This window comes from Camelus bactrianus, chromosome 9, assembly GCF_048773025.1.
Source record: "Camelus bactrianus isolate YW-2024 breed Bactrian camel chromosome 9, ASM4877302v1, whole genome shotgun sequence".
NCBI lineage: Eukaryota > Metazoa > Chordata > Mammalia > Artiodactyla > Camelidae > Camelus > Camelus bactrianus.
The window spans coordinates 48,977,795-48,999,640 of record NC_133547.1 but is presented as its reverse complement, the minus strand read 5'-3'; the positions used below and the strand labels follow the sequence as shown (position 1 = coordinate 48,999,640).

Sequence of the window (21,846 nt, the reverse complement as noted above, 5' to 3'; positions counted from 1 at the left end):
CTTAATCCCCTATCCCCATCGCACCCCCTCTCCCTTCCCTCTCCCTATTGGGAACCACTAGTCTGTTTTCAATATCTGTGAGTCTGCTTCTTTTTCATTATATTCACTAGTTTGTTGTACTTTTTATATTCCACGTGTAAGTGATAACATACAGAATTTGTATTTGTACTTGTGTCCCTTAGCATAATGCTCTCCATCTATGTTGTTGCAAATGGCAAAATTTCATTCTTTTTATGGCTAAGTAGTATTCCATTGTGTATAGATACCACATCTTCTTTATCCATTCACCTGTTGATGGACACTTAGGTTGCTTCCATGTCTTGGCAATTGTAAGTAATGCTGGTATGAACACTAGGGTGCATGTATCTTTTCAAATTGGTGTTTTTGTTTTTTTTTGGATATATGTCCAGTTGTGGGATTGCTGGGTCATATGGTAATTCTATCTTTAGTTTTTTGAGGAACCTCCATACTGATTTCCAAAGTGGCTGTACCAATTTACCTTCCCACCAGCAGTGTACAAGGGTTCCCTCTTTCCACACCCTCGATGATATTTGTTCTTCGCATTCTTGTTGATGACAGCCATTCTGACAGGTGTGATACACCATCACATCTTTACCCAGTTCCTTTTTTTTTCTTTTACTGCTTTAAGCAACACAGCAAAGAACATTTTTGCACAAGTCTGTGCATTTTCTCAACAGTTTTCTTGGGTAACTTCCTTTTAGTAGAATAGTCACAGCTGCCAAATTGACCTCTTTCTGTGATGCAGTCTGTTTCTCTCCTGTTTAAACCCTACCCCCCACCCCGTGGGTTTCCACCAAGAAAAGAATAAAGCACCTGCTCCTTACCAGGCAAGGTCAGACCTGATGCCACCCACCCACTTCTCCACCCTCTGGCTCATCCTCCTCCACACCCCAGAAGTGCCCCTCCCTAGCCTTCTCTTTGTCCCTTGGACATCAAGATCATTCGCACCTCAGGGCCTTTGCACCTGCTGGTATCGGACCCTGGACCCTCCCAGCTCCTATATACCCCCAGGCTGCCCCTCATTATTCAGATCTACACACAAATCCCACCTCCCCAAGGAAGCATCCTCCTACTGTTGAGTCTCTAGCCGCCCTCCTCCCCCATCTAATCTGGTTTTGTTAACCCTACATCCCCGACACCCAACCCAACACCCGCAACAGAGGAGGTATCCAGTGAACATGGCTGAATGACAAATTACTGAGTTCAGCTCTTTGTTCAGAACTGGTTGTAGGATTTTTTTAATGTCCTTTATGAAAATTCTCCAATACCTGTTGTGAAAATGGTCCAGAGACGTGGTGTCAATTTAGATTCCTTTCATGTACCAACTGATCCAACAAGAGCATCAGAGGGTAAGATTGTGGAAAAGGAGGTTATTTTGTAATTTATCAAATCATACTTGTTTTTCATCAAACATGCACAACTGTCAACTTTCCTAGCAGAACTGGAGCTTAGTAAAGGTTTGAAGTATGAACAGGAGGGACCCACCTTGCCTGAGGCCATGGAGGGGACCACACCTGGTCATCACACTGTCTGATGTGTTAAGACACACACACCCAGTTAAGTGGGGCCTGCTCTTGCCTTTGCGGTGGGTGGGCTGTTCAATGGGGAGGCTTGGTATGACCAGGCAGGACCTCCAGGAGCTTTAAGGTACTTGTCTGGACAACAGCCTGTGCAGCCCCTTGTCCCTGGGTGGTTTGGGGTCCTATGGATGGGAGGACCCACTGCCCCATCTGTTAGAATTTGCAGTAGTAAATCAGAGACACAGAAGCTGGTAATTTTCCCCAGCGTGGCTTGCCTACCATGTGGAAGAGCCAACTGCTTTGTTGTGGCTCTGGGTGGTTCTCCTAGACTATTCATCTGGGTAGAGAATCCAGGGAAATCTTATAGCCCAGATGCCTGAGGAGGACCCTGGAATCTGAGCTTTCCAGAAACCAGCAGGGCAGCGGGGTAACCCCCACACCCGTGCGTCCACCCTCTCCCTCCACAGAGTCCGTGGGGACCTGCTGGCACAAAGCTGCCTTGGCTGAACACCCTGCTGTGTCTGGGCTCCTAGCCCTCCCCCACAGCCCCCTCTTGCCAAAGTCTCCCATCTGATACACACGTCAAAAGTTCAGTCCCAGGGTAGCCAAACACGTGAAGATGAAAGGGGGAAAACAGGCAGGAATTCCAAGCAGCCTGCCCCAAGGACCGCCCACTCTGCCGAGCAGTCAGTGAGGGCAGGGGCCATCTGTCTCATCTGGCAGTTCCCAAACTGGGTCCCTTTCGCTGGAGGAGGGAATTCTGAAGGAAACTGTTCATAAATCACGGCCGGGCTGTTAGTCTTATGCTAAAACTCATTCATAAGGAGCAAAATGCAAATTAATACTATATCTGGTTAAAAAAAAAAAAACTGCATCAGGATGCCACTCCCTGGCTTAGACTGACTGAGAACAGGAAGCACCGGGCTCAACAGGCTGCCTCATGCCTGGGCGAGAGGAGGTGTCAACCCGGGTAAACCTTATGGAGTGCAAGTTGGCATATCGTCCAAATTACAACTGAATGTATCCTTTGATGGGGTAATTCCGCTCCAGATGCAGACAGTTCCGGGGACCAGGTTTTTCTCCGTAGCACTGTTTGCAAAAGCAGAAGATTAGAAACGACTAAATATCCATCTACAGGGACCCAGTTAACTATATCATAATCATTTCATACGATGGAATACTATGCAGTTGAATAAAAAGCATGAAGAAGCTGTTTATGCACAGAAGCTATGACAGTGACTGAAAGAGGGAAGAGAACAAAAGTTGATAAGTATGTGGAGAGGCCGGAGGTCCCTCGTGCATTGTTGGTGGGAATGTAAATGGTCCCTCTGCTTTGGAAAACAGTTTGGCAGTTTTTTAAAACATGAACATATGTTTAAAATACAACCCAGTAATTCCACTCCTAGGTATATACCCTAAAGAATTTGAAAACATATGTTCACACAAAAACTGATACACATGTTTGTAGCAACATTATTTAAAATTGCCAAAAATGGAATCTAAATGTCCATCAACTGAGGAAGGGATAAATGATAGATGATCTATCCCTATAATGGAATATTGCTTGGAAACAAAAGGAATGAAGTTCTGACCATGTGACAATGTGGAGGAACCTCAAAAACATTATGCTAATAACAGAAGCCACTCACGGAAAGCCACACATTGTATGATTCCATCTACGTGAAATGTCCAGAATAGGCAAATCCATAGAAACAGAAATTGCCAGGGGAATTGATTATAAATGAGCATAGAAGATCTTTTGAGGGTGACTGGAATGATCTAAAACTGGATTGTGGAGACGATTGGCTCAACCTAAAAGAATCACTAAAAATCACTGAATTGTACATTTCAAAAGTGTGAATTTCCTGGCATGTTATATCTCAGTGAAGCTTTTTTTTTTTTTTTTTTTAAAAAAAAGGCCTTCAGTTAGCTGAAGGAGATATAACTCCTCTCCTGAGAGGGTCGTTTTTACTGGCTGTGTGACCTGACCTTGAAGTCACTTAAATTCTCATTGCCTACAGAATTAGGGACACTGACGGCTCCACCGTGGGAAGGAGGTAAAGGCAATATAGACAATTCTTTGCACAAAGTCTGAGCCCGATTGGTGTGCCCATTCTGGTAACAGCAGTACAGGCATTATTGTTATAATGCCATTCTATTAATTGGTCAAACATATGGCCACTATTTGGGTTGACATGTGGTAGCAAAAACCAGGCGGAAGTCTGGGAAGCCGAGTTCAGTTCATACAGATGGGGTCCAGCAGATCCCGGAGTTAACAGAAATGCCTGAACAACGCTGACCTCGATTCAGACCCAGGCCCGCCTGCAGAGGCAGAGGGCTTTGCCAGCTGCTGCCGCCCAGGGCAGGCTCTGATCCCAGCAGCTTCGTAAAGTGTCCTTCAGCCACAGTTCTTCTGCTGCGGGGACACTGGAACAACCAGCCCTCACCCCGCCAGGTCCATGCCTTTATGAGGTCCTCCAGATTTTTCAGTAACAGCCCTCTCCCTTCTTTTTCAGCTTGAGGACTCCCCGGGACGGGAAGGCCTTCCGCATCTTTGCCGTCAGGCAGTGAACTTCCAGGGCAGGGGAGAAGGGGGCGTCTTCAAGAGGGCTTTGGGGTTTCTCTTCTTATTTTTATTTTGTCATTTGGGGGGTGGGCCGGGGATATAGAGAGTCAGGAAACTCCCTTTGAATGGTTTTCAGTGTCACATCCCCCATGCCTCGGTCCCAGTTCCACCCAGTGGATAAGCGGAGTCCTTGGGATCCTGAGCAGACAGCTGGCAACCATCCCACTGGGGGTGTCCACCAGGAGACACGCTCTGCATGCATCACCTGAGGCGTCCCTCCCCACATATCCTTTTGTGGGTCGGGGAGAGGATTCCAAACCCGTGGAGACAGTAAAGGACTTGGAGCTCACACTGTGAGGCATTCGGGGGCATGAGAAGAGGTGAACTGAAAATACTCAGGTGGAGTTTCGAGAATGGAGTAGAAGGTAGCTATTTAAAACATTAAAAAATACAATCCGTCCCTACCAATGGAGAAAAATGGGTTTAATGTTTGCTGGTCAGACAAATGGGCCGGAACAAGGGGGCTCTGCCCTGGCACCTGTCCTGCTCCCATTCTGCGTGCAGGCTGGTTCTCTAACACAGCAGTGCTGGTTTATTTAGAGTTCAACAGTAACTCTAGAGGTGTATCTTGTCTTAGTCCTTCCCTTCGTCCACGTGGCCCGTCTGTTTGCTGCCGTGACCTTTGGTCTCATTGAGGACTAAGGAACCAGGACCCTTCCTCCCCTCCACTTCCTGTGGCTCACGCCTCGCCCAGACTAATTTACATCTCTCACCAGGGTCTTTGCTTGGCAAGCAATTCTGTTTGAAGCCCACTTTTATTTTTAAACTCCTCATCTCTGTTGATTCCACTGAGATGTCTAAGAATGGCCAAAGAAGGGCTGTTTTGTTGCTGCTTAAAAAAAAAAGGCAATTAATTGTGCTGATTTCCCCAGCCATCGGGTGACCTGTTTTTTAGCAATGGGAGGAATGGATTCATTCCTTTCTACATTCCTCGCCGAGGTTAGCAGCTCTGGGAAGAGGAACAGCCTGTGGTTATGAAACCGTCCTGCGGCGTAATAACAACAAGAGATGGTGACACACTAGAAGGATTTCTCTTCCTGTTTTTGTGGAACTGCTCTTGCCAAATGTTCCCGAGGCTCCGAGGAGTGCGGTGCTCCCTGGCTCCCATCAGTGTATATAAAACTTCTTCCTAAGCCTAGACTCAAAACCCACAGTGAAACAAAATACCCTTTTGTAAATAGCATTTCTTTGCAGAAGGTAAAATTCTACCCTCTACCACCAGGCTAACCAATATATTATTACTTTTGTGAATGCCGGTTTCAAATTTGATTTCACCCTCCATCAAAATATTTCGAAGGTGAAAAAACTAGCAGAAAGTGAAAAGATAGTCTGGACAAGGAACTCTACCTGGAGGATGAAGTTGGTGGGATGTTTGAGTGCGTTGCTCATTAGTGCAGAAATGAAGGTAATTAGCTTTCCCCTATTTAGGGAGTTTGTAAAAGCAGCGAACCCCCTTGTTTGACAAAACTGAAATTAGCAGGACTGTGTTTTTGCTGTGTGCACTGTGGGCTTCTAATTCACAAGCACTGACTGTTCAACTCCAAATGTCAGAGCGGAAGAATTTGGTCAGCCTGTCTGATACTGTGTCTAGCTCCCGCCAAAGATCTGAGTCCTTGGAAACTTCTGAGTGCTAGATATTGTGCTGTTGGACTTCTGCTGGTCACCAGCCTTTTGTGGCCGTGGCCACGTCCAGACTGCAAGGTTGGGGTTTTAGAATTAGTGATGATCCAGGGGAATTTCAGTGAGTCTGCTTTTGAAGCATCCTTCCGGAGGGAGAATATGCAACTTCTGATATGAGTCGACCCTATCATTTGAAGATAAAACTGGGTGCCTCATTAACCAGCCCATTTGATGGGCTAGAAACTCCTCACCCAGAGCCAGACCTTGCTGTCTTTTTCACCCTCACAAACATTTTGGAACTGGGATCCTTTTTCCTCCAAAAGTGGACACAGGGCTACAAAGCATAAGCCCTTGTCATCAGAGACCACCTCTAATTTGGTGTGTTTTATAGGACCCATCGTGTAATCAACACTTCACCCATAAAAAGATGATAAATCAAAGAACAACCACAACAAAAATAATAAATCAGGCCAACAGTATTACTGGGCCCCCAAATGGAAAGTTTCTTTTCCCTTCCGATTTTTGCCCCATTGTGTTCTGATTTATCATACTGTCTGTAGGCTCACTCAGCCCGCAGCTTACGTGTGTGCTTTTTTCTATGAAAAATGATGTATTTTACTACTTCCTGTGTACAAAAGTTTATTGTAAAGTTTTCGTGTGCTTCGCATGAACAGGGACCACGTTGCTGTTGTTTCAATAAAACTGGTTTGATTTCTAAAATGTCTCTGTGACGTATCTTTTATGGACAGATGGGAACCGCTTGTGGAATAAAAATGTTTAAAACCTCCTTGCAGGCTCGTAGTTATTTGGCTTACGCCACTCCTCCCAGGAACAAGGCGCACAGGCACGGAGGTGCTCATGGGTTTGGAGAGCCTCTCGGAGACCTCCACCTTGTATCAGAGATCAGAGCTGTCCCTTAAAGTGTGTGAATCACGTGGGGGCAGAGGACTTACTGAAATGCAGATTCTGATCCAGCAGATCAGGGATGGGGCCTGAGAGTCTACATTTTTCAGGAGCTCCCTGTGATGTTAATGACGCCGGCCCCCTGAATCATTCTCTGAGTAGTGAGTGTGACAGGCTCAACTTTGTTCTGTCACCATCACAGTCAGCTTAGACTGCTGTGACAAAACACCACAGACCGGGGTGGGGGGGCTTAAACCACAGAGATGTGTTTCCTCATAGCTCTGGAGGCTAGAAGTCCAAGATCAAGGGCTGCAGTGCTGGTTTCTCCTGCGGCCTGTCTCTGTGGCTTGCAGATGACTGCCTTCTCACTGAGTTCCCTCCTCTGTTGAGCATCTCTGGTGTCTCTTCCTTGTCTTATAAGGACACAGGTCCTCTAGGGTTAGGGCCCCACCCTTTCGACTCCATTTAAACTTGATTATCTCCTTAAAAGGCTCCATCTCCAAATACAGTCAGCTTGGGATTAGGACTGTAACATATTAATTTGGGAGGGGGGGGACCCAATTCAGTCCATAACAGACACCTTACCAGGAGTCAGCCCCTTTTTGTCTGAGTGAGTCCGGTGTCCCCGTGTGTTCCAAGCTCTTACCACCCACGAGCGATTTCAGGGGTGCCTGGCTGACTTTTCCATCTCACCATCCACGTTCTGCCATTGATTTCCCAGTCCTGTGTATGACAAGTGCTGCTCACTTTCACAGTGACACGGTCGGCTTTCCTTTTTAACAAATATACTTAAGGCTTTTACAATGTTGATTTTAAAATATTACATAAGCAATCCTAATTTTTTACACCAAACCAAAAGCTGTCTGAGATTACCACTTAAAGAATCTTTTAGACTCTTAAAAAAGATAAATTTGGTGCCAAAGCCCCAGGTTTTGAAAACCTTGTGCCATTCCTTTTCCTCTTTCATCTTGGCCAACTAAACTGGTAGCAGCCTTCGTCCAAGAACCAGGGAGACAAACCATTAAACCAGTTCTTCTGTCAGTGCCTGGTCTGGCTCCAAGGTGGGCAGAAGGCCTCCCTGTGGGCCCTGGCTGCCACCACGCTGGACAGGGATGGGCTGGCTTGTCAGCAAGTAGACTCCTTGCTCAGTTGCTCTTACCTTCTTATACCAGTCGTGGCTGTCGTCCCCAAGGATGTTTCCTCTCCATCCCACTGTCACCAGCCTAAGCCCACTGACCCCTGCCTGACCCAGGAAGGTGGCAAAGGAACTCACTGGTGCCAAGTGCCTAGGATGTACCAGGACAGGCTGGGCACCAAGGCTGCCTCATCAAATAAGCATCTCCTTCAATGACATGCTAATTCAATATATTTGGCAAATATAATTCAAAAACTCCTTTGGTCTTTGTCAAAATGTCAGTTAGGAATGCATTTGGCTGCAGGTAACGGAGACCCAGCCACAGTGGAAGGTAGGAGGTCCCGGGATGCAGGAAGGTGACCGGTTTCCTTCCCACTTCCTGCTCTGTCAGCCTCAGCATATGGTATGTGTCCTCATGGTTGAAAGAAGACTGCTTCACCTCCTGCATATCGTAGCTGTTCTGGGAAGGAAGAGACATTGTGAGGGGCAGAAGCCATATGACAGTTGATGGCGCCCTTTTTATCCCAGATATTGTATTCTTCAATTCTAGAATGTCCAGTTGGTCCTTTGCCTAATTTTCTAGTACTCTGTGAAATCTCTCATTTTTTCATTTATCTTGAAGATACTTCTCCTTATGACTTCAGTAGAGATTTAGATCCGCTAGTCCCTGTATCTGGGCCAGTCACCATTGATTGTCTTTTCTCTTGAAGAGGGGTTGGCAAATTTTTCCTTAAAGGACCCAATCAGTAAAAATTTTAGGGTTGCGAGCCATAGCATCTCTGTCACAGTGACTTAACTTTGCGGTTGTAGTGTGAAACCACAGACACTAAGTGGATAACCTTGACTGTGTTTGAATAAAACTTCATTTTAAAAAGAAACTGGCCAGCCCATGGGCTGTAGTTTGCTGAGGTCTTCTCTTGAGTATGGACACATGTTTTGTTTGTTTGTTTCTTTGTATGTCTAGTAAATTTAGATTATATCTTGGACATTGTGCATAAGGCATCCTGGAGGTTCTAGGTTGTTATATATTGTTTGAGCAGGAAATTAACATCTGGACTCAAGCTCCACTCCACCGCAGTGGCCTGCAGCTGAAATCACTCTTGGTTCTGGTGGCCTTTGCTGGGCTACTTGGTGTTTGCTCTGTGTATGCATGGTTCAGGGGTCAGCCAGAGACTTGTGCAGAGCTTATACCCAGGATTTGGTATCCCCCTTCTGCATCTCTGTCCTTTCTGGAGTTTCCCTCTCACTTTCCAGCTGCTGCATCCTCTGGTTCTTCAAGACTGCAGGCTCCTATTAGAATTTTAGCCATCCCTATATGATGCTGACCAGGACTGTCTTCAGGCAAAAGTTGAAAAACCTTGAAGCCTCACCCAGTGCAGTCCCCTTCCTCCAAATGCGGATTCCCATGCTGTTTCCGCCTGCCTTTGCTTCTCTCAGTAACTACTGGGGAGTTGTATTTCATGTTTCGCCTGGAGTTTATGGTTGCCATGTGTAGAATGGTTGGTCTGATTGTACCTACTCTGCCATCCCTGGAAACAGAACACCTGAGTCTGTGACTTAACCAGAAAAACAATGGAAGACTAGCTTTCCCAGAAATATCAGCCAGTAAAGTTCCACTGACATCTTGTTGGTCAGAATTGGGTCCCACAGTCACTCCTAGCTGCAAGGGAGTTTGAAGAGATGCGTGTTTTACCCTGAGCACATCGCAGATCCAACTGTAAAGGTGGTGCATGAGGAAGAATGGGGAAGGGACCTTGGGTAGGTAGGTGGTAGCTTACCTGTCTAGACCCCAGGTGTAGTCTCCCAGAACTGCTGTAACAAGTGACCACAAATCCAGTGACTTAAACAGCAGAAATGTATTCTCTCACGGTCTGAAGGCTGGAAGTCTGAAACCAAGGTGTGGGCAGGGCCACTCTCCTTCTGAAGACTCCAGGGGAGGGTCCTTCCTGCCTTTTCCAGCTTCGGGGAGCTCCACACATTCCTTAGATTGTGACCACATCACTCCAGTCTCTGCCCCAGCTTCACATGGTGGCCGTCTCCCTGAGTCTTTTCCTCTTCTTATAAGGACATCAGTCATTAGATTTAGGACAGTTTCATCCAATTTCATTCATTCAATCCAGGACAATTTCATCTCAAGATCCTTAACTAATTACCTTTGCAAAGACCCTATTTCAAAATAAGGTCATATTCTGAGGTTCCAGGAAGACATGTATTTGGCGTGGGGTGGGGGTTACTGTTCAGCCCAATCTAACAAGTAGACACCAGTTCTGCAGGCTGAGCCATGGTAGCCTCACATCTCATCCATGTGACACTCATCTCCCTGGATACTGAGCTTGGCGGACTTGCCACCATTCAGTCTTCCGGGTCTTTGCTTCTGTCTCTCCAAAATTCATCCCCGCTGGGGCAGTGCTCTGGGAATTGGTGAGAGAAGTGGCTTCAGTCTCCAGCCTGTGCTCACCCCTATGTTCCTTTTTCAGCCCCTCATAGTTTGAACCTTTGAAATCTTCCCAGTAGGACACTCCTGAGAAGCAGGAAAAGAACCTGGAGCCAGCAGACCTGGGTTCAAATCCCAACTCTACTGCTTATGATCTGTGAAACCTTGGACGGGTTATTCAGCCTTTCTGTGCCTCAGTTTCCCTATATATAAAGTGGAGATAATAATAGTGGTTACTTTGTAAGTTGTTAGGAGGCTCAAACAAGTTTTTTTTTTAAGCATTTGGAAGCCTGGCACAGAATAAATGCTATATATGTGTTAAGTGGTATACCATTATTTTAACAAACGTATTGTACACTCCTGGGATTTTTTTCCCTCTAGAGCCCCCCACCCCTCCCTGGGCCTCCAGACAGCAGCCCCTTGCTGTTCTGGTTTCTACCTTGAGGAAGACAAGGAAGAAAGGCCACAGCAGAGCAGCAGAAACAAAGGTGAGTTTTTGCTTTTGACTTTCTAGACAGACTTTTTGTTCTTTAACTCTTTATTTTGACATCATTTCAGACTTGCTGAAAAGTCACAAGAATACTATAAGGAATTCCCCTCTACCCTTCATTCTGTTGTGCCAAGACGTGAACATTCACTGTGTTTACCTGATCATTTTCTTTCCCTCTTTTCTTTTCTGAATTACTTAAGGGGGAGTTGCAGACATGAGACCACTTTATCTCTAAATATTTTAGTGTGTATTTCCTAAGAACAAGGACATCGTCTTCCGAGGAAGGAGACATTTTCTTACATAACCCTGGTATCATTATCTGAACCAGGAAATTAATGTGGATGCTTTAAACGATCTAATCTATAGACCTTATTCAGATTTTGCCAGTTGTCCCTGAAATGTCCATTACGGCAAAAGAAAATCTCAGATTGTGAATCACATTCAATGTTCATGTCTCATTAGTGTTCTTGCATAGGGACAAACTCCTCATTTTATCTTTTCTTTTTATCACGTTGACGTTTTTTTAAAGATTACTGACCAAGTATTTTGTGGAATGTCCCTCAAATCAAGTTAGTCGTGTGTTTCTTCCTTATGAAATTCAGGTGACACATTTTTGGAAGGAATCTCACAAAAGTGACATTGCGTCCTTCTCAGTGCCTCATACCAGGGGATACCTGTCTATTTGCTGTGTTGCTGTAATGTCAATTTGATCACTTGCTTAAGGTGATATCTGCCAGATTACTCTGCTGTGAAGTTCCCGTACTTTTTGGTAATAAATAATTATCTTGTGGAGAGATATATTGAGACTTTGTAAATATCTTATTCCCTGCAAAACCTTCACTCACTAGTTTTAGCCTCTAGTGATGATTCTTCCCTGAAACAAGTATTTTATGATGGTTGTCAAATGGTAACTTTTCTAATTATGCTATGCCTTCCACATTTACTAATTGGCACTTCTCCCTTATTTGTTTATTCACACATACACTATATTTTATAAATATGTTACATATCTATTACACAAGTTAGATACAAATATATATGTATGTATATTGTTACAGACTCATTAATTCTTACTTTATGCAGTGGATTACAATGCTTTTTTTATTTTGATGCTCAAATCATCCCAGATTTGAGTAGCAGGGGCCCCTTCCAGCTGGCTTTGTGTCCTTTTGACACAGCCCCATCAGTTTTGGCTCAGTTTTCTGGCACAAGAAGGTGTTCCTGGCTCGTCTTGTACTTAATTTGCCCCAGTCCTGGAATCAGCCATTTCTCCAAGGAACCCTACTTCCTTTTAGTGGAGACTGTATCTCAATTGACACATGAAGTGCTCCAGTTGAGAAAATAGGTTGAGGAAAAGGATGCTCATATCTCAAAAGCCAAATCTCATGGACCACACAACAGGTTTCGGGAGAATCTGGTTCTTCACCCTGCCCAGCCTCTCCACATAGTGGGAGAGCAGAATCCTAACACCAGGTGCTGGCGATGCTCCAAGGGGCTCCCCAACCCCTTAAGACTGAGCCCCCCTCCTGTGGTAGAAGCTTGGAGTAGCTCCCAGAATCCCTTGCAGTTAGGGTATGCACATGGGACGTGTTTCTATGACTTCAAATTGGGAGCCCCTGATGCAAGGAAACTGGTGTCCAGAGACTTTTCTCAGGGGAGCAGTGGGGCTTCAGGGACAGCAGGTAAGGGTGCCAGATTTAGACAAAATGAAATAGTAACATTAAAATGAACCTACTTTTACTAAAATATTATTGTTTATCTGCAATTCAAAGTGAACTGGGTCTCCTGTGTTTTATCTGGCAAGCCTGAGGGACTAACAGAAGAGTCTGGACTCCCATTCCAGCAGGCTGTAGAGCTCAGGCACCCAGTAGGTAGGTCCCTTCAGATCTGTGGTGTGATCTTGGGTGTCAGTTCTGGCTATAGAACCCTCCCACCTGGTCTTCCAGCCCTCCTTAAGATTCTGTGGGATCCATAATATTCTTGTAACAAGTCCCTTTTCTGCTTAAATAAGGCGGTGATGAGAAGGGCCGCCTGTGCCTGCTTCTCATTGTGCTGAAGTCAGGTGGGGACAAAGGGAGGAAACCCCCAGATCAGTTCTGGGAAACTGGAGAACGGAAGGGACTTGTTCCCCACTTCCTTCCAGAGCTTTCAGAATTCCCTAGCCTGTAGACTTGAAGGCAGCCACCCACCCATCAATCCATCATCCATCATCTACCATCCACCCATCCACCCACCCATCATCCATCTATCCATCCATCTGACATTATTGAGCACCTACTGTGTGGTTGTCACTGTCTGAGTTCTAGAGACACCACAAATGAAAAAAACAACTGACACAAATGTATCTGCTCCCACAAGGAACTTACATTTGCATGATGGAAGGCAGGCATTAAACAAAAGAGCTAGTTACACACATTGTATGTCAGGCGGTAAGAGGTGCTATCAGGATAAAAGAACCAGGAAGGGGGCGGGGAGTGCCGGGGCAGGGAGTGTGAGGCAGGGACTGTTGGTATTTTGCATGCGTAGTCAGAGAAGGTGCGATCAGGTCACTGAGAAGGTGACATTTGAAAAGGGGAAGATGGAGTTGAGGGAGGAGCCAGGTGGGTATCAGAGGGAGGAGAGTTCCAGGTGACAGAAGCAGCGACCCCCAAGGTGCTGTGGTGGGAGACTGACTGGTGCAAGGGACCCCACGAAGGCCCTAGGGAGGAAGGGCATGGGCAGGGGGAGAGGAGGGCTGAGGGCAGACCGAGGACAGCCATCAGGCCGCGGGAAGGATTTGGGCTTCGATTCCAGGGACATGGGAGCCGTGGTTGGTTCTGAGCCAAGGAGGAATGGGTTCTCATTCCCTTTTTAAAGGCTATTAGATGCCACCTCAGGGAGAAGCAGGGGAGGAGGGTCTTCTGAAGGAATTGATTTAAACTTGAAATAACAAGGAAAACCAAGATGCTTTTCCTTGAATGACTGGCTTTATTCTACCAAGTTCGTTAGACATGGGGAGGTGGGGCAAGACTTGAGATCTGAAGGTCAGTTTCCTCATAGGAAAATGAAGTTGCATCTTTTCTTGTGGCTGGAAAATTCACAGCGCCTCACTCGGGTCCTCTTATTTATTCCTCGCCACAGCCCCACAACACCCCCATTTACAGATGAGGAAACTGAGGCCCAGCATGGCTAAGCACTTGCCCAGGCCCCTGGCCATAGATCCCTCCCCAGGCCTGTCTGCCCCCGAGATTTCTCCCAGCTCGGCCTCCGTCGCCAAGCTTCCTTCCAGCCCAAGTCGCCTCTGGCTTGCCTTTGAGCTCTGTGGGACTTCAAAAATCAGGACGGAAATTACCAAAAACCCAGCCTGCCCTTCCGTCTGCTTGCAGGGCCCCACCCTTCCAGCTCGGGCTGGAAACACCAGCTCTGGCCCAAAGGTCCACTGAGACAGAGTATCTGCTGTTGGGCGTGGACATGTGCTAACTTGGTTTTGCCCCCAAAATAAGATGGCCTTGTCGTGCAGGGGTGTGTGTGGACACAAAGGGCAGGGACAGCTCGAATGTCCCAGAGAGGCCTGTCTTCCTTCTCTAGCTGGCCTGGTGGCACAGGCCCGGAGCTGGTGTGAGGATGGAGAAGTACCTTCCCTGGCTCTCAAGCCCGCTGGGATGACCTGCCCACTTCCGGACGAGGTTGGCAGAGCCATGAGACGTCTGATCCCAAATGGAAAATTGAAACCACTCTCCTCCGTCACTACAGCCATTTGTCACTAGATGAGGGTGCATATAAACAGCTTAATTCAAACCATACTGCCACCCTTCTCCCCTCCATCCTTTCCCTAGCCTCCCCCTAGCTCGCTTCAGGAAGGTAACACAGTGCGCTGTCAGCATGAAGGGCCCCATTGCTACATCTTACTGAGCTGAGCCAGCTAAGATGCTCTCTTGTCTTCACGACGACCCTATGACATAACAACTATTGTTATGCCCACTTGTCAGATGAGGAAACTGAGGCTTGAGTTCCATCATTTGGCCAAGGTGATGAAGCCAAGAAGCAGAAGCAAATTCTGGCCAAACCTTCCCGTAGACCCAGCTGTCCCTTTGTGAGCCTGGCCACCACACCAGGACATACAACCCCCCTTGCACAGAACCCATATACACAGCGAGAACCCAAAAACTTACACTGGATCCTAGCTGCACTCCACTTGCTGAGTGTAGTTGGTCTTTTTTTAAAATAGTTTTGTTGTTGTTGTTGTTGTTGTTTTGGAGGGGGGGAGGTAATTAGGTTTGTTTGTTTGTTTATTTAACGGAGGTCCTGGAGATCGAACCCATGACCTCATGCACGCTAACTAAGCGAGCATCCTACCACTAAGCTATCCCCTCCCCTCTGTAGTCGGTCTTTGTATTCCTTCTCTGAGCCCCAGAAGGAGACCTGCCTGCCTCGGCGACTTGTCTCCCAGCTGATAGGTGCCTGAGCTGGTCTTCATCCCAAGACAGTGTGACCACTATGAGATTCACTTCTCTCACCGTCTCGAAAATCTCTTTTACATCCCCTGTATCATCAGACAAGGGAGAGGATAACTGAAGTATGAGGAGCCCTCGGGTTAGAGCCCTATTGTGGCCCCCTTCTAGCTGTGTGACCTTAGGCAAATTCCTTAACCTCTCTGTGCTTCCATTTCCTTATCTGTACAGGAGGCATAATAATAGTACCTATCCCATAAAGTGGTTATGAAGAGTCAATGAGATAGTGTGTGTGAAGTGTTTAAAACAACACCTGCGCTATTTTAAAAAGGCTGATTAATATATAATAACAAAGCCTTACAAATGTGCCTGCTAATATCACAATAATACGTGATTAATTATAAAGAGCTGAGCAACGACAGGTGCTCACACCAGGAACACTTGAGTGAAGGAATGAGTGGATGAACGAACATGAAATTAACCAGCCCAACCCTGGAGAAGCCCTTGCCAGCCTGGTCCCGTTTTACAGTTTCAGGAGCCCCAGGCTGCAGGTCAGGATTGTACATGGTTGGAAACTAAGCCCACTTGGGTCGAAGGGAGAGAAGTGTGATTTCCCTGATCGGGAAACCCACGAGCTGGAGCCGCAGGCAACCCCCTCTGCACTTTCCCAGCCCTGTGAGAAGAGGATTTGTTTCTGCAAGGCCTTCTTCCCCTTGTTTACCCTGCCCACCTCGTTCAATTGTTTCTGCTAAAGTAGGGAAGAAAGTAAATGGGGATATTTCTCCTGGTGAGTTGTTGTGAAGTGTGACCAATCATTTTCCAGCTGGATCCTCAGAAGGCAGCTGACAAGAGTGTGGGAGGCCAGTAGCCTCAGGTGACAGTTTAAATGTCCTTCCGGCCTGATGACTCCCTTACTTGGTGTTCTGGGCTTAGGAAATGAGCGGAGAAAAGGAGCTCTTGTGCTTCCTCCTGTGTGTGTGTGTGTGCGCGCCCATTTGTGTGTGAGTGTGTAAAGGGAGAGCCCAGAGGAAAGGAACAGGGGGAGCATGAATACTTTCATGTGACTGAGCCACTGTACCCAGAAGTAGTGGGATGCATGCTGCATCTTTAAATTGTGTGATTGAACCCAGACAACCACTGTATTCCAAAAATGCTCCGTTTTACATGTGCCAGGTGCTGTTCTCAGCTCTTTACAAATATTAACTTATTAATCCTCATAACAGCCTCGTGAGGCAGCTACCAGTATTATCCCTATTTCACAGAGGGGGAAACTGTGGCACAGAGAGGGTAGCTGACTTATCCAAGGTCACACAGGCTGGAAGGAGCAGAGCTGGGATTCAAGCTCAAGAAGTCAGGTCAGACTGCCTGCTCCTGACTGCTAGGCCATGCATGCCACCCTTAAAGGCACCCTGACCCAGGTCGGTCACAGCCACACTTTGGGACCACATGACATGAGCAGAAAAGAGACAGGGCATCAGTTTCACAACACGTAATTCTCCAAACTTGGCTCAGAATGGCTTTTGGAGTATTTTTATATTAAGCTATGTAAATTGTTGTTTTAGACATAATGTTATCACATGCTTAACAGATTACAGTATAACTTTTAAATGAACTGGGAAACCAAAAAATCCGTGTGATTTACTGCAATATTCACTTTATTGTGGTGGTCTGGAATCGAGCCTGCAATCGAGCCTTAGGTCTGCCTGTAGTCTATCCTGGTAAGATGTTAACTTTCCTGATTGGATCATCTTATTGTATTTATGGAATAGAAGGGCATATCCTTAAGAAATACACACCAAAGGGATTAAAGGGGCTGATGTCTGCAACTTATGTGTATATGATGTTTTACATGAAAACATATGTAGAGAAAGAATGAGGCAAAATGTAAATGCTATTGAATCTGGGTGAAGAGTACACGGGAACCCCTTGTATTATTCCAACTTTTCTGTTGAAATTATGCCAAAATAGAAAGTTACAGAAAATAATAACGAAAAAATGTTAAGTAGCACCAAATCTGTGATGTCACAGTGCAGCCTGGCATCTCTCTTTCAGATTGATGGTGTCCTTTAACACCAACACTTAAACACACCTGTGCCCTCTCTGTCCCCCAGTGGATGCTGGAGATCATCACGCTCTGGTGGGCTGCCCACTGCTTTTGGACATCCTCCGCTCCTCCTCCCAGCTCCAGAGACGACAGAAGCACCCCCTGTGTGCCAGGCACTGAAGCGGACCCTGGTGGCCCAAGGGTCAAAGAGACAGGCCCCACCCCTGCCTTCAGGGAAGCAACAGACACAGGAATTACAAAGGTCAGGAGGGTCCAAGAAGAGGTGCTACGGGAACCCACCAGTCTGGAGCCAGATGGGAAGGGGAAGGTTTCCAGGTAGAAATAGTTTATGCCAGGGCCCAAAGGACAAGAAGAAAAGCCAGAGGAGAAGGGAAAGGGGGCAAAATGTTTTCCAGCAAATCTGAGTTAGGTACCACGAGCTCATTTTATAGGCGGGAAAACTGAGGCTCCATGTGTGTAATTAACTTGCCTGTGGTCCCGTGGCTAGGATGTGGTGGCCTTGGGATCCACACTGGAGCACTGCCACCCCATCCTGTAAGACAGAAGGGTGACATCTACAGGGAGACTGGAACCCACAAGGGCCTGTGGGAAAATCGGACCTGAGGTCCCCACTCAACCTGTTCTCTCTTCTATCTGCTGGAGCTGCCAGGATGTCCAGGGAGCAGGGGAGCCCCTCAGGGAACAATGATCAGGTAAGGAATCTGCGTGCGGGTCAGGCCCAGCTTTGCTACGTAGAAGCCCTGACATCTTGAGTCTCAGACTCCATCTTCTTGTCTCTAAAGGACAGACGCTAACCATGCCAGCAACACTGGCTCAGGGCTGGGCAAACTTTAGAATGATGACGGCAATGTTGATCAGAATGACGATCGTTTTGAGGCTGAAACACTTCATTCTCTCCATTAGTGGCCCAGGTGCTAAGGAACTGGGTCCAAATCTTACTCTTTAGCCAGCTCCTTTCCTTCCAGACTGTGTTGGTTTGTTTTTCCCCTTGTTACTTTGCCAAAAGCAAGAGTAACAAACCCCACCACCTGCCACATCTTAAGAGAATTATTATTTTAACCAAAAGGACACTAATTGTATCAGGAAAACCCTAAGGTGTTGGCAGAGATGGGTCCCATCTCGGGGTGACCTCAGACTGTACATTTTACACCACAGTGACCTCTTCCTGTCTCATTTCTGCATTGGCCCCAGGGGCTCAGTGACCTAACCCCAAAGTATGGTCAAGGAGAGAGAGTGTAGAGGTTTCACCTAGGAAAATTCCAACAGTTTCTTTGTTCGAGGTGGATCTGTGGCCTCAGCTCACCTGGGCAGCTGCCTTTCAAAATGGCCTCAGGCAGCTCCCTCATTGATAAAGGCACTCAGTGATTGGTGTAGTCACAGGACAATTACATCTCCTGACTCCAGGAGAGAGGACATCCTGGATGGAGGCTGTCCCTTGTACCCCCGGGAGGCAAGGATGCAGATAACCTAACAGGATTTTCAGGAACCACTGTCTCTAGTCTCCACTTTTTGCTGAGCTATTTCCCCAGAAATTCTATAGACTAAGAACCAGATTTCTCCCCTGGAAAAGGAAACTGGAGTGACCATGCCATCCTTAGCATTTAAGATGGTGATGCCAGAATTTTGTGGGTGTGCAGAGATGCACCATGCTGGTTGATCATATAGCCTGCCTTCAAGCAAGAGGGCAAGAATTCAGAAGACACGATGTGAATTGTGAGGCTCCAATGCTCTGTTTATGGGTGGTGTTCATTCATCCACAAATGCATTTTCAGAGCGTCTGCTCTTGGCTAAGCATCACTGATAGAGGCGCCAAGATTCAGGGAGGTGGGGTGGTGGGCCCACTAATACCTGCGAGAATGGCAATCAGGTGTGTGGTGCCGTGAAGTTGGGACATTCGTGTGTGCAGTCAGGCCTCCTAGAGAAGGAATCTGGTCTTTATCCTAGGAGCAGTGGGCTACAGCCATTGAGGTTTGAATCAGGGGGTGAAGTGATCAGATTTGCGTTTTGAAATCGCATTTTGGCAACAATGTGGAGAATGGATTGTTGGAGTTCAGAGTGGGAGCCAGGGAACCTAGGGGGAGGCCATCATCTGGCCCTGGTGAGAGGCCTGCAGTCAATTATTTCTAAAGCACTTCCCTCTACCTCTGGGCGCCGTGGCTGAGGGGATGGAGAGCGGTGGGTGGGTTGAGAGATACTGAGGGGGCAACACAGACAGGACTTGTGGGTTCACAGGTTTGGGGCAAGACGGAGGAGGCAGGGTTGCAGTTGCCTCCAGGTGTCAGGCTCAGAGAAACAGGACCAGGTGGTGTCTGCCTGGCCAGGTGACTCAGGTTGGGGTGGGAGGGGGACAGAAAAATCTTTGTCATCATCAGTTAAAAAAACACGAAATATAATCTGCAGTACAAGATTATCCTTGTTTTAAAATGTACAGAAAAAAGACTGAAAGGAAATTCACCAAAAATCAACAGAGGTTCTCTCTGAACAGGGGATTCTCCTCTTTCTACTTCCCTCCATTTCCCAAATGATCGTTGCTGATTGTGTACTAATACAATAACTAGGGGACACCACATGTGAAAATCTATGTGTGTTTGATCAATTATAGGACAGTCCATGCCCCTGATAGAGGTAGTTTTTCAGTATTTTCCTGAGTAAGTCTGGCTGCTCAGAGCAGGGAGAGGGAAGTTCTGGCGCTGGGGCTCGATGGTTTAACCTCACCCATTTCCACCAGGATCTGCCAGCCAGGCTCAGCCCTCACCATCTCTGGAGATTTTTGCTCCATTTTTTAAATTCACATTTGTCTATTATGTTTTGAATGCTAAAGTTTCACTGTCTCTCTCTCTGTTTTAATTTCAATGTTACATTTTCGCCCTTTCTCCCAAAGAAACGTGCAAAACAAATCACAGCTTGATGTGATTGACATCTTCCTGTAACACTTGGGCCTTTCAAAAAATGAGGCATTCTTATCCCTGGCTTCAAAAGCTGGGAGAGGTGCTCTGTTTTGTTTTATGTCTGGCCCTGAGAAGATAGGATTTGGGTAGGGAAGAACCACTTGGAAGCCACCTCCATCGTAAATCCCATCTGCTTGCTCGGAAAGGACAAAGTGTTTTAAAACGTGAGCCTGAGGAATTGAGCCTGGCACAGGAGACCCCCGACCATCTGGGGAAGATCGTGACCCCACTCCAGGGCAGATAAACTGATTCCCAAATGCAAACCCAGAGGAAGCTGGCCGCTTCCAGCCAGTGATTCCAAAAGGGCTTCCCCACCCCACCCCACCCTGACCTCAAAGCCGGCTGCTGCAGCACCAGGGAAGACTCTGACTCCTTTAGGGTATTGGTTCTGTGAAGTGTAGTAGGACTTTTGGTTGAGTTTCTGATCCAGTAGTCCAGAACTCAGTCAGCAAGGTGAGAGGTGGTTGTCCCTCCTTGAAGAAACTTGGAGGACAAAATTCTCCTCCCTTGACAAAATAGTAGCAGCAGCAAGGATAGCAATAGTGGCAATGATACTAATAGTAATAATACTAACGGTAGCAATAATAGTACTAATCACAACAATAATGAGAATGGTATTAATAGTAGTAGTAATAAGAATACTAGTAACAATGGTGTTACTATTACTCTGTTACTAGTAACAATATACAATAGTATTAGCAGTAGTAATCATAACACTGGTAGTAGTATCAACAGTAGTAGTAATAGTAACAGTGATAGCAGTGGTGGGGATGGTAGTAATAGTAATAATGGTGATGGTAGTGGTCATAGTAGGAGTAGTAGTAATAGTGATGGTAATCGTGGTGGTGGTAGTAGTAGTAATAATGATCATACTGGGGGAAAAGTGAGACTAGTAATACTACTGCTACCAGTCATAGCAACTCACATTTACTATTCACTGTGTCCCAGAAGCCGTGGTGAGCATGTGACAGAAACGAACACGTGAACCCCCATACCCCTGTGAGGAAGGTACTGTCTTGACCGTCTTCTGTTTGCGAATGAAGAAAGTGAGGCCCAGGGCATTTAAGTGACTTGCCCAAAGTCTCCCAGCTGTTAGGAAGCAGGGCCAGGATCTGAGTCCAAACATGTGTCACTTCCCAGGCCCGAGAGATTCATGGGAAACAGCCCTCCCCTGGCCCCTGACCAGGGCTGATGCAGCCAGTCTGAAGGGAGCCTGGGGTTGGTTTTGTGCTCTAAGCTCCGAGGGTGATGCTAGCACTCGGCCACGGTTGACTGTCACTTTGCTACACAGTGGTTCTCACACTGGGTGGCGCCAGGACCCCCGAAGGTTACCCAGCTTGTCCACCTGCCAAGTTTCTGATTCAAGAGGTCTGGTGGGGCCCAGGAGTCTGCATGCGTACTAAGTTCCCAAGTGATGCGAATGCTGCTGGTAGGGGACCTGCCTTTGGAAGCCCTTCTCGGTGCAGATCCTGCCTCTCTGGCAAAAGTCCTGTTCACGCATGCAAGCACTCACTCAGCAAACGCTCCTGAGCACCTACTACGTGCCAAGCCCCATGCCAAGCCTTGTGAGTGACGAGAAGTACAGATGCCCCAGCCCTTGGAGAGCTTGCTTGTGGGCGTCCGCTCCTCTGTCTTTGATAGCATGGAGCACGTG

At 46.9% G+C, this 21,846-nt stretch overlaps 1 protein-coding gene across 11 annotated transcripts in view; it reads left to right on the top strand.

Annotated features, from left to right (window-relative positions):
* Positions 1-21,846, top strand: part of CRISPLD2 (cysteine rich secretory protein LCCL domain containing 2) — a 120,508-nt gene that overhangs the window by 55,261 nt on the left and 43,401 nt on the right. For 8 of the 11 annotated variants that reach the window (XM_074370320.1, XM_074370321.1, XM_074370318.1 and 5 more), the window contains 2 exons: positions 10,641-10,747; positions 17,291-17,936. In XM_074370320.1, coding sequence (XP_074226421.1) covers positions 10,641-10,747; positions 17,291-17,403 — 220 coding nt within the window. In that variant the 3' untranslated portion in view covers positions 17,404-17,936. Of the gene's footprint in view, positions 1-4,057; positions 6,508-10,640; positions 10,748-17,231; positions 17,252-17,290; positions 17,937-21,846 lie in introns of those variants that run through there. The other 3 variants (XM_074370319.1, XM_045505707.2, XM_010967837.3) reach the window with 3 other exon arrangements.